This window comes from Lepidochelys kempii, chromosome 11 (genome assembly GCF_965140265.1).
Source record: "Lepidochelys kempii isolate rLepKem1 chromosome 11, rLepKem1.hap2, whole genome shotgun sequence".
Lineage (NCBI taxonomy): Eukaryota > Metazoa > Chordata > Testudines > Cheloniidae > Lepidochelys > Lepidochelys kempii.
Genome location: NC_133266.1, coordinates 51,029,381 through 51,046,177, shown reverse-complemented (window position 1 = coordinate 51,046,177; position 16,797 = coordinate 51,029,381). Strand labels below are relative to the sequence as shown.

The 16,797-nt window shown below is 42.0% G+C and overlaps 1 protein-coding gene across 2 annotated transcripts in view; it reads right to left on the bottom strand.

Annotated features, from left to right (window-relative positions):
* Positions 1-16,797, bottom strand: part of GULP1 (GULP PTB domain containing engulfment adaptor 1) — a 141,733-nt gene that overhangs the window by 53,396 nt on the left and 71,540 nt on the right. For both annotated transcript variants that reach the window (XM_073306130.1, XM_073306131.1), the window contains exons 5-6: positions 7,591-7,689; positions 2,060-2,197 (exon numbers count right to left, since the gene is read on the bottom strand). In XM_073306130.1, the coding sequence (XP_073162231.1) occupies positions 2,060-2,197; positions 7,591-7,689 (237 nt within the window). The remainder of the gene's footprint in view (positions 1-2,059; positions 2,198-7,590; positions 7,690-16,797) is intronic.

Here is a 16,797-nt window from a genome sequence, read left to right as displayed (position 1 = left end):
AAATTTCCCAGTGCTAGGCACTGTGGATTTAGCCCCCAACACATATTGGGTGCACCAAGAGCTTAACAAACACTTGAAGCCTGCCAAAGAAGCCTATGAAACACCACATGGATCAAGACCATCATGCTGTCCCCAATCTGGCCACAGGGACATGGTGTGGTTCTCTGCCCAGAACCTTAAATCAAACTACCCATCTGCCAAACTAGATTACCAATGCCTGGGCCCCTTCAAGATTATACAGTGGATAAACCCAGTGACCTTCAGGTTACAGTTGCTTGAGTCCTCAAAGACCCACCTTTTCACCTCACACTTTTAAAGCCCTATACCTAGAACCTATACCCAAACCGCTCCAACCTATAACAGTTCTCGGACAGGAGGATTATTTGGCCCACTGAATCCTCAACTCAGCAAGTTAGGGGAAGGCTCCAGTACCTGGCAGACTGGGAAAACTACAGTCTGGAGTAGTGGTCTTGGGAATGGGCAGAGAACATGCACACTCTGGACCTATTGCAAGTGTTCCATCAGAAGTACCTGGAGAAACTGGGCCTGGTTAGGTGGCAACCTCAAGTGTGGGTATAGTCAGGTATCAGGCCCTGCAGAAGAGCCAGTCTCCAGGCAACCTAACAAGTGCAACTGGCCTGTAGTAGGCTGTCTTATTGGCTAAACCACCTGATTGGGAAGTCAGAAGACCAGCTCTTAAGCTCAGCTGCAGCAGCAGTTCAGCAGCTGCTCAAAGTATTTGCCCACAGCTGTGATAACTCCTGTGCCTATTTGTTCCCAACCTTGCTCCCATCTTGTTTCAGTCCTGCTCCTGCCTTTGATGGTGGACTCAGCCTTTCCTCTGCCTTTTCCCACTCCGGTTCTGACTCTTGAATCCAATTGTTGACATCTGACTCTGGCTCTGACCTCTGCTCTGAGCTTGGGTGCCTTTTCCTGGCTATTGGCTCCTGTACCAACCACAAGGCACAGCTGCTCATATTCCCATCGCTGAAAGGTACCAGCATAAAGAGATTATCGGAAGGGGAGAAGAAATGCACCTGCGATCGAGAAGTGATCTGTGTTTATTGCTGCCCTTCCTAAAAGAAGAGAGAAAGGAAGACAGACAAGAAGATAGAAGCGAACAGAAATGTACAGTGAGTATACACATTGTTACTGTATTGACACTGAACTATTGCAGATGAATGACAAGATCACCAAACCCACTCTATAAGCAGTACGGCAAAAGTTTATATAACTGTATCTAATGCTATAGAGGAAAAAAGATGTAATTTTTGTCAAAGTCAAGAGTTTTTTTATATTCTTCTAAATGAGGCATGACGTAACAGAGATCCCGAGCAACTGTGAATATTAAACATCCCTTGTCATTTTTCATATGAATGGGTGCATTAGTGCCAATGTCCTAGTTAACTACCGTTAGGCAATTATTTTCTGCCTATGTAAACTCCTACTGTTTCAGCTGGACACAGTATTCTTCACTTCCTGTCCTAAACTATTCTTGAATGTAACTGTACATTGTCGAACACTTGCCATGTTGCACCCCAGAAGTGACTGCATTTCAGTGGTGTGTGAAATGATTCTTCTAGTGGTGTATCAGCACGTGAGTGACCCAGCAGAGTGGAGGATGCCTACTGTGCAAATCCCATATGGATATGTATGTGTACTGCACAACAGTCCATGTGGCTACTTCACATAGTGTGCGGCAGTAACCTCCACATGGCAGCTTTGCAAACATTCCAGAGCCTGGAGGGAAAGGGATCCTCTCCCCATCTTGTGTATAAGCCTGGTGGTTGGCCCAGGTAGTGAGGCTGGATACTGGGAAGAAGATTTGCCTCAAGAAAGAACATTGTGACCGGAGGTGAAAAAGTATTAACAAAACGTTTAATTTAAATCTGTAATAAACACAAGTACAATTTTAAAGGCATCTTGACATGAAACAATACATCAAGCTGACCCTATATAAGGGGCTGCCCGGCTGCTCGTTTTATCCTCTTCCTAGTACTAATTTCAAAACACGCCATTTGAGACCCCCAAATCACTGTAAAACATCTGACATACTTACACACTTTTCACTGTCAAAGACATAGCACAAGTGTTTATTTGACTCAGAATCTTTGCATATGAAGGTAAATATCCTCTTGTCAGTTTTATCATCAGCACAAAATGATATCCTATGAAGCTGGCAATTGTGCTGGACCTCCTGCAAATGACAATAGAACGATCACATTTGATGAGTTAATTTTTTAGTATTTTATTCAAAAAATTAATACTCTACGCACCTAGATGTTATAGTAACATGATGTTTACTTTATTGTGACAAATGTATTGTGACCTTTCCCTCTTTTTAGGAAATGATATTGCATCATTCAATGTGCATGTAGTTACAAGGGAAGGCCCCTGCCCTGCAATGAACTTTGCTCATATGGACCTGTGCACCTGTGTGGAACTCATTGCAGGACAGCTACCTAATTTTATCAATTAAACCTCTATTGTAGTTTGAAGAATTCAAAATTTGTTTAAACTGTTAGTGATCATTCTAGCTAATACTGAGTGCATCTGAGGGCTGGTCTTCACTACTGCAACAGGGATTGATTTAGTAGGTCTAGTGAAGACTTGCAAACTCGATGGCAGAGTGCTCTCTGGTTGACCTTGGTATTCCAGCTCTCCGAGAAGAGTAAGGGAAGTCGACCAGAGAATGCCTCCTGTCGACACAGTGAAGTGAAGACACCGGGGTAAGTCAACATAAGATACGGTGACTCCAGCTACGTTATTCACGCAGCTGGAGCGGCGTAACTTAGGTCGACTTACCCCCTAGTGAAGACAAGCCCTCAATCTCTTAAGAAGCAAACCTTAAAAAGCAGAATCTGCAAGACAAAAAAGGCTTACAAAGGAGAATGGATAAAGACATCTGGAATTATTTAGCCCTGGGAGAAGTAACTAAGCATTTAGATTAGATAAAGGTGGTTGTAAAATTGGGTATTGGAAAACAGCAATAAAATTCGTTAATGGTCTAGATGGTTATTAATTTTTATTTCTAGTGTAAAAGTGGTGAATCAAAACCAGAATCTTAAACCTATAACTGAAGAGGGGAAAATAAAACATACTAGTAACTATCAGAAGAGACAAGACAAAAGAACAAGAGTGTACAAATGTGCCTAAGAAACATCAGTGTAGAACTTTTAGGTTTGTAGCAAACATGATAAATCATGTGCCTAGGAGAGTAGTGATTTTGAGTGTCAGACCAGAATATAATAACCTCAGGATTTAATATGTTTGGGAGAAGAGTTAACACACACAAAACACAGGGCATCTGGGACACTTTTTGCGAGAACGAGTTAGTTGAGAACTTGAACACAGAGCTTTTTCTTGGAGTTCTGATGTGCTATGCCTGAGAGTTATAAATTGTGTTTTGCTTTTTCAGGTTAACATTTCTGCTCAGGAGTGTTTCTACGGTAATTATACTTTGATATGATATCCTGTACCCAGCAATTAATATCTCACCCAGCAAAGAAGTAACCTGATTATGGAGTCCAGACCTTCTTGACACCTAAAAGCCAGGAGAGATTTAATTTGAAATAGTACCCAGAGGAAACTCCCTACATGTTTGTAGTCTGTGTGTGTCATGGCAGAACCATCTCAATTCACTATTCTATTGTTAATATCAAAGAAAACAATTTCTACAGAAACTATGACTTTTCTTATAGAATGCCTTTTGTAATTCTAAATGTTTCTGTTGGCAACAAATGGGGTGTTTGGCAAATTCCTTCATGTGGTTTCTATGAAAAAAGGAACACATCCAAAACCTTCCTCTTTATACAAGTATATGCACATTCTGTCAACTCAAGACATATATTTTAAAGCACACACACGTTATACTGTGACAAGGGCATGGCTTCACTTCTGCCTTCTTGCCTGCAGAAACTGAGCAAACTCCACCCGTGTACACTCAGTGACCTTTCATTTTATGTTCCCTCCACCAACATTATTACAGTCCCGATAGAACAGTCGATTTACAATATTCACAGTGCCTTTGGTCTCCCATCTCTAAGACCTCTGTGTGAGTGAGCTCAGCTAGCCCTGTTCTTCTCTCTCACCCCCTCTTGGCACTTCCTTCCTGTGCCTCTTTCTCAGACCTGGGCTGGGGTGCTAATTAGATCTTTATCCCACCCAGCCCACAAGCCTGATTAGATAACTACTCCAATCAGCATCCCCCGGGGAACTAATTAGCATCTAAGTGAGCAGAGTACATGCTCTCCTGCACTCTCCCCACCTCCCCTTCCTGTACTCTGTCACACACACTTAAAATACAATCTTGGAATGAGACGTGTGACCATGTGAACCATTGTTTTTGATGAATGGGACTAAAAATACCCCAGACTACTGCCCAGTATTTTCTTATGGCCTAACTGTTTAAAAGGTGGCAACGAGAGTGTTCTTAATTTATAAGAGCCTGGCAAAATTACAGAAATAGAAAGAATATTTAAGATGCTAGTATTTTATTTTTCTCAGTAACCCTCTTGATGTTTTATTTCATTTGGCCGGTAGCATGGGAAAGCAGTACTAGTTATGAAGGAAAATATTGCAGTTCCTATGTGAGCTATTATCTAATTTAAAATTGTGGATTCCTGTGCAAGGATCGCAGATGGCCGTTATCTCAGCAGGGGGGCACACAGCATCTTCAAGAATCAAGCCTCACATAATGTGCTTAGGGCCACAGACCAACAGCAGAACCAAGCCTATAACACAGGATTTAAGTCTTTCAAAAATTTCTCCATGTTTTCACTCTCTCTCTCTCTCATGTTCCCCGTTCCCAGTCTCTACACTCTCTCCACATCCATTCTCCTGCGCACCTTGTCCCCCAATAAAATGTCTCACACACACTGAACCTCTCTCTCCTGCAGCTTGCCAAAAAAATCACACATGTTAAAACTATTTTCCTCATTTACCTCCTGGCCAAAAATGTTAGTCACATTCTTTTCCATCCATGCTGCTTGCGCTCTCTTCACCACATCCCTTAGGTTCTCCCTCTCCTTCCAAACTGGTCTTATTCCCATCTGTTTTCTCTCCCCCATCAAAAGGCTCTCTCCCCTTCCTATTTTCCGCATCTTCCCAATGCTCTCTCCTCCCTTTCCCATGCTCTAGGCTCTCTTCCTCTCCCCTACATCCCAAGACACTCTCCCAAACTCCTTCCCTCTTGGCTTTCTCCCATTCTTCACTCTCTCCACAAAGCTTGTTCAGCTCTCCAAACTTTACCTTATACTCTCTCCATCCACCCCTTTAACAACAGACTGTGTTTCCTCGTGTTCCCAGTGCTGCCTCAGTGTGCAGCCCAGAAGCCTTCTAGGGGAAGAGGTAATTCTGTGCAGCCACTGCCAGCTGCTCTCAGCACCCCATTTAGGAAAGGAGGAAGCAAGTCTTCCTTGTGTTTAGGGAGATGGGAGGGAGAAAAGCTCTTTTATGTTTCCTCTTCAACCTTTGGGTCAGTAAACTGGAGGGGGAAAGAAAATGTTGAGGGGACTGTGCCAGGCACGACCATGTTCTAAACATGTTTCTTTTACTGATTTCCCTGGGCAAGTTACTCTCAGCCTGACAGCAACTGGGAGCTAGGATGTCCCTGTGTTATAATCTTGGTTCTGTTGTTGCTGTGTGGTCTGAGCAAGTGATTTGGGGCTTGATTCTGTGAGATGCTGAGTGCCTCCTTCCACATGGGCTTGGCATCTTCACCTTTCATTGACCTTAGTTAAATCACCTCACTGAACTGGGCCCCAATCTCTCTGTTTCCCCACTTTTAAAGTCAAGGGTTGTTCAACACTGTATAACTCCTACATTATTTGGGCCAGGGGGCATCTTTTGTGTTTGCACAGAAACCTCCCAAAATGGAGATCTGATCTATGCCAGGGGCTCCCAGGAACTACCACAATTAAAACTAATAATAATATTAACAACATGCAACCCAGTTTGGGGGAAAAAAGATTCCTTCAGCTACCATGACTCACTGTGGTCAGTAAGCTAATTAAAATGAATTATTCCCAACAAAAACAAAAAGAGAAAAAGCGATTGTTATAACATCTGAAAAAGATATCCATAAACATCTATAAAAAATCCCTCCACACTGATTAAACGTGAGTTCAACTATTTGTACACATAGTACAAAGGGATAATGTGTTTGTGTTGGAATAAGCTATTTATCCTCTATTTAGCACAATAAATGTGTTCCTTTTGATATTGTCATAACACTGCATGTATTTTAAATTTGCTTTTGCTGAATTGCAAAGGAGGGCTTCATTCAAAAACTGCTCCTAGTTGATTTCTACTAAAGCTTGTTACAACAATATTTTCAAGAGTTTAAAATGTCTTGTTCCCTTAGTAACTTGTGTCCCACCATTTTTGTAAAGCTCCTTATAATTCTTCCTGCAAGGGATTAACATTTTTTGGCACGTATTATTTTTAAAATGGCTGTAGCTAGGACAAAGATTTGAAACCACGTTTCATCCCACAATGTCACAAGGAGGATACAGAACTACAATGAAGTCAACTTAGTGTTGCTGGGGTTTTTCTACCTACCAACTTTGCACCCGCTGTCACTTAAAGGGTCTCAAGCAGAAAGGTTTGCAAGTAGAAATGTCTTAGAATTAAAATTGGCTTATCTCCAACTACAATATTATACTGAATTGCAATATTCATCTAAAAAATAATAATACAAAACACAGCAATGTACAGTGCTTATTGCAATTCAAAATTTAATACATGTATAAGAGTTTAGTAACTGTAGAATGTTGAAAATTGTTGAATGACTAGACCTACAATACTTTTAAAATCTGTTTATTGGCATTTAAGTCATTATTCCTCTTTGAATTCGAGGGCAGATTTTTTGTTAAATGTAAGTCAAATTACATTTTCAACCAGCATAGGGAGACAATGAACTACAATACTGTAGAAATGACCACAGTTGAGGCCATATTTCACCAAATCAGTAGCTACCATTGTTACAAAGCCATACTTATAGCACAACTGGAATTTCAAAGCCTTCTGAGGGGGGGAAAACCCAGAAAAACAAGTAGCCCTTTCAAAATAGTGGAAGAGAAGACTGACAGCAAATATAAATGGCTTATAAAGTCAGCTACAAAAGTTGATATGCAACATTAGTACATATTTTGTTATCCCCCTTAATTAGTCAACATCTGCCAGCACATAACTCATAGTTACCACAGCTATTTCTTATTCCCATGCTCTCAAACTGGAGGACACAGGAGGGTTGGAAAAAGGTGTCAGAGGGTCGTAGCCACTCTGCCCTTCTTGTATGACTATATGGAAAGTCAGTCCCAGTTTAGTTCTGTTACAGAACTGTGAGCATCCCTATGTATTCTGTATTTAGAAAACCTGTGTTATCTCACATACTTCCGTGTGGTAAATGTTGACAAAAATTATTATAGTAACTAACATAGGTATTTTTACAGTTGTTCCATCAGTAGGGAGTTTTTCACTACAAGAAATTATTAGAAGAGTGGTTTATAAAATAGAATTTCTAAATCAATGTTGAATTAACTACTGGTGTAAAAAACAAATATAAAGTTAAGTTACCAAGTTTCTTACCTTTGTTTTTGGATCTAGAATTTTTACACCATAAATTGAGATTTGTAATTCAACTTTCGGGGTTTTCTGGCCTTCAGATTTCTTGATATGTCTTGCAAACTGTAAGAAGGGGAGCAAAGATGCAATCACTATACCATGTTACCAGTTGTCCAAGTTTAAAATGGCACTGGGTCATTAATTACTGAACAATCTATCATCCATATTAGTACCATACTAATAAAATTTTAGTTTAAAGAATACTCATAGATGTAGACGTCCTCTTTCAATTGCAGCAGCCAGGACTGTGATAATCTTTGGTAAGACTTTTCTAAGGTGGCTTGTAACAGGATGACCACAGCTAACCCACTGAAAAAAAGCCTGTCTACTTAGCTTCCTGTCAATTGTCTAAACCCCGCCCCCCAACAGATAGTTTAAATAACTTCCTTTTGCCTCCTACGTATGTCCTGCACACAGTTCTTGAAGCATAGGCAAGAAAAACCTGAGTGTCTCTGGATTAAGTTTAGCAGTGTGTGCAACAAGAGTGATGTAGTGGTGGGAGTCTGCTATAGACCACCGGACCAGGGGGATGAGGTGGATGAGGCTTTCTTCCGGCAGCTCACGGAAGCTATTAGATCGCATGCCCTGATTCTCATGGGTGACTTTAATTTTCCTGATATCTGCTGGGAGAGCAATACAGCGGTGCATAGACAATCCAGGAAGTTTTTGGAAAGCGTAGGGGACAATTTCCTGGCGCAAGTGCTAGAGGAGCCAACTAGGGGGGGCGCTTTTCTTGACCTGCTGCTCACAAATCGGGTAGAATTAGTGGGGGAAGCAAAAGTGGATGGGAATCTGGGAGGCAGTGACCATGAGTTGGTTGAGTTCAGGATCCTGACGCAGGGAAGAAAGGTAAGCAGCAGGATACGGACCCTGGACTTCAGGGAAGCAGACTTCGACTCCCTCAGGGAACGGATGGCCAGGATCCCCTGGGGGACTAACTTGAAGGGGAAAGGAGTCCAGGAGAGCTGGCTGTATTTCAAGGAATCCCTGTTGAGGTTACAGGGACAAACCATCCCGATGAGTCGAAAGAATAGTAAATATGGCAGGCGACCAGCTTGGCTTAACGGTGAAATCCTAGCGGATCTTAAACATAAAAAAGAAGCTTACAAGAAGTGGAAGGTTGGACATATGACCAGGGAAGAGTATAAAAATATTGCTCGGGCATGTAGGAATGTTATCAGGAGGGCCAAATCGCACCTGGAGCTGCAGCTAGCCAGAGATGTCAAGAGTAACAAGAAGGGTTTCTTCAGGTATGTTGGCAACAAGAAGAAAGCCAAGGAATGTGTGGGCCCCTTACTGAATGAGGGAGGCAACCTAGTGACAGAGGATGTGGAAAAAGCTAATGTACTCAATGCTTTTTTTGCCTCTGTCTTCACTAACAAGGTCAGCTCCCAGACTGCTGCGCTGGGCATCACAAAATGCAGAAGAGATGGCCAGCCCTCTGTGGAGATAGAGGTGGTTAGGGACTATTTAGAAAAGCTGGACGTGCACAAGTCCATGGGGCCGGACGAGTTGCATCCGAGAGTGCTGAAGGAATTGGCGGCTGTGATTGCAGAGCCACTGGCCATTATCTTTGAAAACTCGTGGCGAACCGGGGAAGTCCCGGATGACTGGAAAAAGGCTAATGTAGTGCCAATCTTTAAAAAAGGGAAGAAGGAAGATCCTGGGAACTACAGGCCAGTCAGCCTCACCTCAGTCCCTGGAAAAATCATGGAGCAGGTCCTCAAAGAATCAATCCTGAAGCACTTGCATGAGAGGAAAGTGATCAGGAACAGCCAGCATGGATTCACCAAGGGAAGGTCATGCCTGACTAATCTAATCGCCTTTTATGATGAGATTACTGGTTCTGTGGATGAAGGGAAAGCAGTGGATGTATTGTTTCTTGACTTTAGCAAAGCTTTTGACACGGTCTCCCATAGTATTCTTGTCACCAAGTTAAGGAAGTATGGGCTGGATGAATGCACTATAAGGTGGGTAGAAAGCTGGCTAGATTGTCGGGCTCAACGGGTAGTGATCAATGGCTCCATGTCTAGTTGGCAGCCGGTATCAAGTGGAGTGCCCCAAGGGTCGGTCCTGGGGCCGGTTTTATTCAATATCTTCATAAATGATCTGGAGGATGGTGTGGATTGCACTCTCAGCAAATTTGCGGATGATACTAAACTGGGAGGAGTGGTAGATACGCTGGAGGGGAGGGATAGGATACAGAAGGACCTAGACCAATTGGAAGATTGGGCCAAAAGGAATCTGATGAGGTTCAATAAGGATAAGTGCAGGGTCCTGCACTTAGGACGGAAGAATCCAATGCACAGCTACAGACTAGGGACCGAATGGCTAGGCAGCAGTTCTGCGGAAAAGGACCTAGGGGTGACAGTGGACGAGAAGCTGGATGAGTCAGCAGTGTGCCCTTGTTGCCAAGAAGGCCAATGGCATTTTGGGATGTATAAGTAGGGGCATAGTGAGCAGATCGAGGGACGTGATCGTTCCCCTCTATTCGACATTGGTGAGGCCTCATCTGGAGTACTGTGTCCAGTTTTGGGCCCCACACTTCAAGAAGGATGTGGATAAATTGGAGAGAGTCCAGCGAAGGGCAACAAAAATGATTAGGGGACTGGAACACATGACTTATGAGGAGAGGCTGAGGGAGCTGGGATTGTTTAGCCTGCAGAAGAGAAGAATGAGGGGGGATTTGATAGCTGCTTTCAACTACCTGAAAGGGGGTTCCAAAGAGGATGGCTCTAGACTGTTCTCAATGGTAGCAGATGACAGAACGAGGAGTAATGGTCTCAAGTTGCAGTGGGGGAGGTTTAGATTGGATATTAGGAAAAACTTTTTCACTAAGAGGGTGGTGAAACACTGGAATGAGTTACCTAGGGAGGTGGTAGAATCTCCTTCCTTAGAGGTTTTTAAGGTCAGGCTTGACAAAGCCCTGGCTGGGATGATTTAACTGGGAATTGGTCCTGCTTTGAGCAGGGGGTTGGACTAGATGACCTTCTGGGGTCCCTTCCAACCCTGATATTCTATGATTCTATGAAGCTTATTCCTATTCTCCGAGTTGCCACTGCTGTATTTATACATCTAGCATGTAACTCTCTAAGGCCGTTCGCCTTGTGCAGTCTCCATCTGCACAAAGTGGGTATAAAATGCTGTGAATGCAATGTGGTAGCAACTTACAGGTTTAAGGAAGGTTTGAACCAGGTCATTAAACTTCCTATGTCCTGATTCATTGTCCAGGTAACATATTTCACAAATCTCTTGTTAAGCACAGTTTGATGAAGATCGCTACCATTCCCTCTCAACTAGAGCTGCTCAGAAAATGTTCCCCCCCGCCCAAGGAAATTTTTGACAAACATTTTTTGTTTTCATTGAAAAATAAAAACCTGAAAACCAAAAGATTTTCATGTTTTGGCCCAAAAGTTTTTGGATTTTCAATGAAAACTCAAAAATTTCCACAGAAAATGGTTTCCTCCAAAAACGGTGTCAGTTTTCCATTAAAAAAATTGTCATTAAATTTTTCATGCAGCCATACTCCCAGTTCTTTACAAAGCCTGCAGGCCTATCACTGTCCTTGTTAAAACAGGCATTTCATTAATATACATTTTTTCTAGGCCTTTATTAAAGCTTGATATTTTCTATTTCATTCCCATATTTTCTTATTTATCCTCTTTCCTTGCTTTCACCACTTTTTTCTTATATGAAGTTTAACATCTTTTATATTGTAAACCTTCAGGTGCAGGAGTTGTCTCTTATTATATATTTGTACAACACCTAGCACAATGGGTCCCTGGTCCCAACTGGCTCATCCTATGGCAATACAAATAAAACAAAATTATAATAAACTAGCTTATTGGGCTAATTGACCTGTTGGGCAATTGCCACAGACCCCCATGTGTCATAGGGCTCACATAGCCAGCGTTGGTTCACCACCCACTGCAGCCTCCCAGAATTGGGGTTGTGGACTGAATGCACTTCAGTCATTCCTGGCTCCTGGAATGGCACTTTGGAGGCCATTGCAAGTGGTGCAACTTAGAGCATTTCTCCCATCTTTGTGTCCCACCCTTACCCATCCCAAAAGCATCACAGGGTTCCAAACAATTGATCCTGGTGCAAATATTCTTTTCCAAATATCTACCCTTTTATTTTTCTTCCCTCTATCTCTCTCCATTAGTTCTCTATTCTTCAACAGACTGTGCCTGGAAAAGGCCATGTAGCTCAAATGTCCTTACAAACTCTGTTTTTCTACTTTCAGCATGTATTTAAGACAACACTCCCCCACCCCTGTTTGCAGCCTACACACTAATAAAATTCTTTAAGAGGGTAAACATGTGCAGCCTTATATTAGCATCAAAACAGAAAGTGGGAAGAAATATTGGGAACTTGGAGAAGAACATGTCGACAGATTGAGCCTTGGAGCTAAGATTGGCAAGGATCATAGGTTTAGAACCTAAAGTTAAATTGAATCACAACATGGCTTGGGAATTAACACAATGGGCCAACTTCACAGGCTCTTTAGTTTTTACCTAATCCTCACTTGGGCAAAACAACAGATTTTAGCTCAATATCATGAACAGAAGCCCATTGGGTAGAATGGGATCTTAACTAACTAGTCACTGTAAAGGGCTGATTGAAATTTGAATTAAATAGATGAAAATTATTAATTTTCCTTTTTACATAGCTTTTGGAATGGACATTTACAATGTAATCAGCTGTAAGTGACTTTTTAAGGGGAAACCACAACACATATATTTAAACTGATTTTCTCTGGTTTTGTTTAATTCAAAGCCTCCTCCCCACCCCCAACACTGTATATATGCATGCATTTCATTAATCTCACAACAGTGTTTGGGAAAATTGCCTTCTTGTTTGGGATTATTAAATTACATTTGAAATGCTTATGCATTAAGTATTAGCAAACCACAATCGGAGGGTTAAGCAGGAACAGAACTGTATGAGGACAAAAACAGAGATTTTAAAATCTGCACAGATGATCTACTTAGAGAAGTATTGGATTATACAATGATTAATGAACATCAAATGCCAAATCAAAGTTATATAAGTTTACTTAACATTTATATTTCATTTTATGCATTTAATTGTATTCCCTATAGCCTCATTTTTTAAAGGGAAGATGGTTCAGTTGTTAGCCTGGGACCAAGGAGACCAGAGTTCAATTCTCCGCTATCACACCAACTTCCTGTGTGAACTTGGGCAACTGACTTAAACTCTTTCATGAAGGCCATGAATTAAAAACAAATCCTGTTCTCACTTTGATTTTAGCTTATCTGGGGACCACCATCCAATTCTCACCTTCTTTACCTAAATGTGGGAAGATGCTTCTCCCAATCCTGCCATGATAACATCAGCAGAGGATAGAAGAAGAGTTTAGCCAGACTGCAGCTGCTGCTTCATTTTACGTATCACCCCCGAGCAGGGCCCCACCATGCTAGGTGCAATAAATGCATCTAAGGAAAGAGGGTCCTTGAAATTTAGCCTTCAAACAGCAAGAACAAAGAACAGCACTCAAAGAGAAGAACATTTGGATCCCTTAAGATACAGCTGGAAGGGGTAAGTTTCTCAGAATTGTACCAGCTAGGGTGGGTAGAAAAGAGAGTTACACTAGGCCTATCAGGCTGGGAGGAAGCCTAAACAATCTGCCAGCTTTGGTAAGGGGTTTCACCACTGAGTCTGCACGGGAAAGTGCTGTAAGGGACTCAGTCCCATTTTCTCTCCTCTCCCCTCCAAGTGTACAAGACCCACAGGATGGCAGCCCAGCAGGCATGAGGAGCTAAGGGGTAGGATGGTAGTGGAAGGCAAGGAAACAGATGAGGCAGTTTTCTGTATTGCTGCTTCCTTCGCCTTCCCATTTGAGGGTCTCTTAAGGGCTGCCAGGTATATGCGTGCAAGTAATCTCCTTAGGCTCTCAGCAGATGAATCTCTTCCAGGTTGATGGGAGGGTTCTTTTTCCATGCCCCACAGTCTGGCAGACACTATAGTGGGTCGTAAGTCGGTGTTCCTACCCATGTAGAGTTGTTGGATGGGTCAAGGATGCTTCTTTCAGGCTGACTTTTGGGGGTGCACTGAGGGGCTTTTTTGCACTCCACATAGTCTTTTCACTGCCCCCCATTTCTACCAGCCCTCATCTTCAGATCTCATGTGCCCCATTTTTCTCCTGTGATTACAACATGGTGGGTAAAAGGACTCAAAGTGTCCTCTGGAAATCCACCAATGTAGTGAAAAGGAGGAAAGGGTGGGAGCTCGGCTACTGACAGGGCAACACAACAGCTTTTAAAGCACAGAATAGAAATGGTGCCTTTGATCATCCCTCTAGTCTATTAATAACTGCAAGACGTGGCTACTTCTCTTGGGTAGTATGTGCAGACAACACACACTGGGTAGTATGTACAGGAAATAGCTTATTTTCTACATCCTATCAAGGAAAAGAGGATAAATTGAGGAATGAACTTGCTGAAGCCGGGCTCCAAAGTGACTGGTGCCTCTTATGCTCTCCCTCCTAATCTCCATCTAAGGGAGAGTGGACTTCAAAGCAGCTTGATGACTGGGAGTTGTCAGACACTGCTGCTGGACAACAACCAAGCTGGGAGAAGGAGAACAGAGAGCAGCTGTGATTCCTGGCCATCAAGATCCCTTCATGCAGGCCTTCTTCCTTTGGAGGCTGCAAAGGAAAGAGGATCTGAGCCTAGGAATGAAATACTCACTTGCAGTTCCTCTCTGTCCCCTCCAGGTGGTTTCCCTGCTGCAGCAGCAGCCTGGCCACCCTGAAATGCCACTTCTCCTCGGCAAGGCAGAGGAATGTAAGCAACCTGAGTCATTTTGAAATAGGGTGACCAGACATCCCGATAAAACTGGGACTGTCCCGATATTGAGCAGTTTGTCCCACGTCCTGCCTGAAGTACGGTCGGGACGCCATTTGTCCCAATATTTTGTTTTAGGCACATCTTCCCCCCCCCCCCCCCTTAGCGGCGGTGACAGGCAGGGAGAGCCCTTTTTCAATTGTTACACTCACCTGGCACTTTGGTGGCGGGTACTTCTTTCTTCTCCAGCAAGATTTATTTCCCCCGCCACCTAACGTGCCGAGTGAGTGTAACAATTGAAAAGGCGCTCCCCCTGCGGCGGTCCCGATATTTTGTATTTAGCATCTGGTCACCCTATTTTGAAACCCCATATTAGCACGGTTCTTCCCCAGTCAGTCTCTGACTAGAATAAGTATAGTAGATGAGGGTAGCTTCCTTCTGCTGCCCTTGGAAGAAGATGCCATGGGTCAGCCTGACTCAAAGGCTCTCTCCTTCATTGCCTGGTCTTTTTGCTGTCCAGATGCCAAAGCCCTTTCAATGGCTGACCTCCCCTTCCTTCCTTATTTCTGTCACCCCTGCACTGACCGTTGTATTGAAAGGTGCTCCCTACATAATGCCACTGAAGAAAGGCAGAGGGAAGGGATGCTTAATCAGAGATGTATATCCCTTAGTTTCCACATACATCTAGTTACACGTACAAGTACTATAGATCGGCTTGAACTAGAAAATTGCAGCTGAACTCCTTCAAACTTTGGGCAAGTTCAGATCTAATTGCAAATTTCTTCGACCTATCTCTACTATGCCAGTTTTCTCTCCTAGATGTTCTTTTGACTAGAATTCTAGAAAATCCAGCTCAGAAATGTTAGAGGCAAGTGTTCCCATTATCCATCTTAGAAGTGTTTATAAACACATGCTGTAAAACACTACAGTGCCAAATTTTCTCTATTCCCTGCATAATTATGATTCTCAACATCCTTCACTTGTGCCCTAAAATAATCTGAAAACAAGGCAAAGTTTAATAACATTCTGGATAAAGAAAATTGAGTAGATCTGCTCAGTAAATGAGACAAAGTGAGAAAGTGGCTTGGTGTCTTCTAACAATCATGTCATGGTTAAAACTGCAAATGACCCAGTAAAATAACTGAGCATTTAAAAAACATGAAATTAGTATATGAAATAAAAGTGTGTGGGGAAGTATTAAGAAAAAACACATCAATTATTGTTTTGCTGTAGAACATCAGCTCCACCTGCTGGTAAAAATAAAATTCTAAATAGTTGTATACTATGATTTTGTACCATGTTGGGGTTTTTTTGGCAGGAAAGTATTAAACTCTTCAAGCTATGTGAGTTGGGAACTCCTAATTCCTAGAATCAAGGAAGTAAGAAATAATAAATTATCATTAAACACTTCATTCTGACACAGACTGTTGTGACGATGGCTCAATAATGAAAACATGACACACCAACATGGTTTATACCAGTCTAAATACGCTAATGTTTCAAAATGAACTAATGTGGCCTGTCATGGGAAGTCCTCAACATGTCTCAGGAGTAGCTTAGTATCTCGCTGGATCCAATCTTTTGTGCAAGACATTAGTTTCATTTTGATTAAAACCAGAACTACATGACCAAAAAATACAATACCACAAGCTAATCATAAATCATTTCATTAATAACAACTCCTCTTTCATATGGGTCTAAAAATTCTTTAAGCATATTTTTGTCTTCTCTATATAATGGAATCCTTTTTGAAACTATGATTTTACTGTAGTTTTATTAAATTTTAACGGACATTCCTATTTTTTAAAAGCAAACTAGAGGCTATTTTTCTGAATAAGAATAAACTCAGTATCTATGTATTTCATGGAATTCAGATTCAGAACATAGTCAATGCTATGTATTGGAAGTGATGTTGAAAGGGAGGTTTTAATCTACTGAGGATTGTTTCTACACAGAGCCTTTTCATTAATCTATGGTTTTCTTTCTTTCTTTCTTTTGCAGGGGAGGGGAGGAGTTCTAAAAATTTTCAATTGTATCCATAAGTTTTCTCATCTGGATAGTATGTCCTCAAACAAATTTAAATGGAGGTAGTTCATGTAGAAAAACTATAGGATTGGGCCATTAAAAACTATATACAATCATACATACTAGATAGCCTCCAAAACAGTTTGAAGATCTTTGTGTAACTCTGACAATGGCTGTGATTCAGAAGCTTATGTACATGGAAGAATTGGTTGTGATTTTGAAAGTAGAAGGCAGCTGGGTGAAAGTGATTGTGAAATGGTAGAGTTCATGATTTTAAGGAACGGTAGGAGGGAGAACAGCAAAATAAAGACAATGGATTTCAAGAAGGCAGACTTAA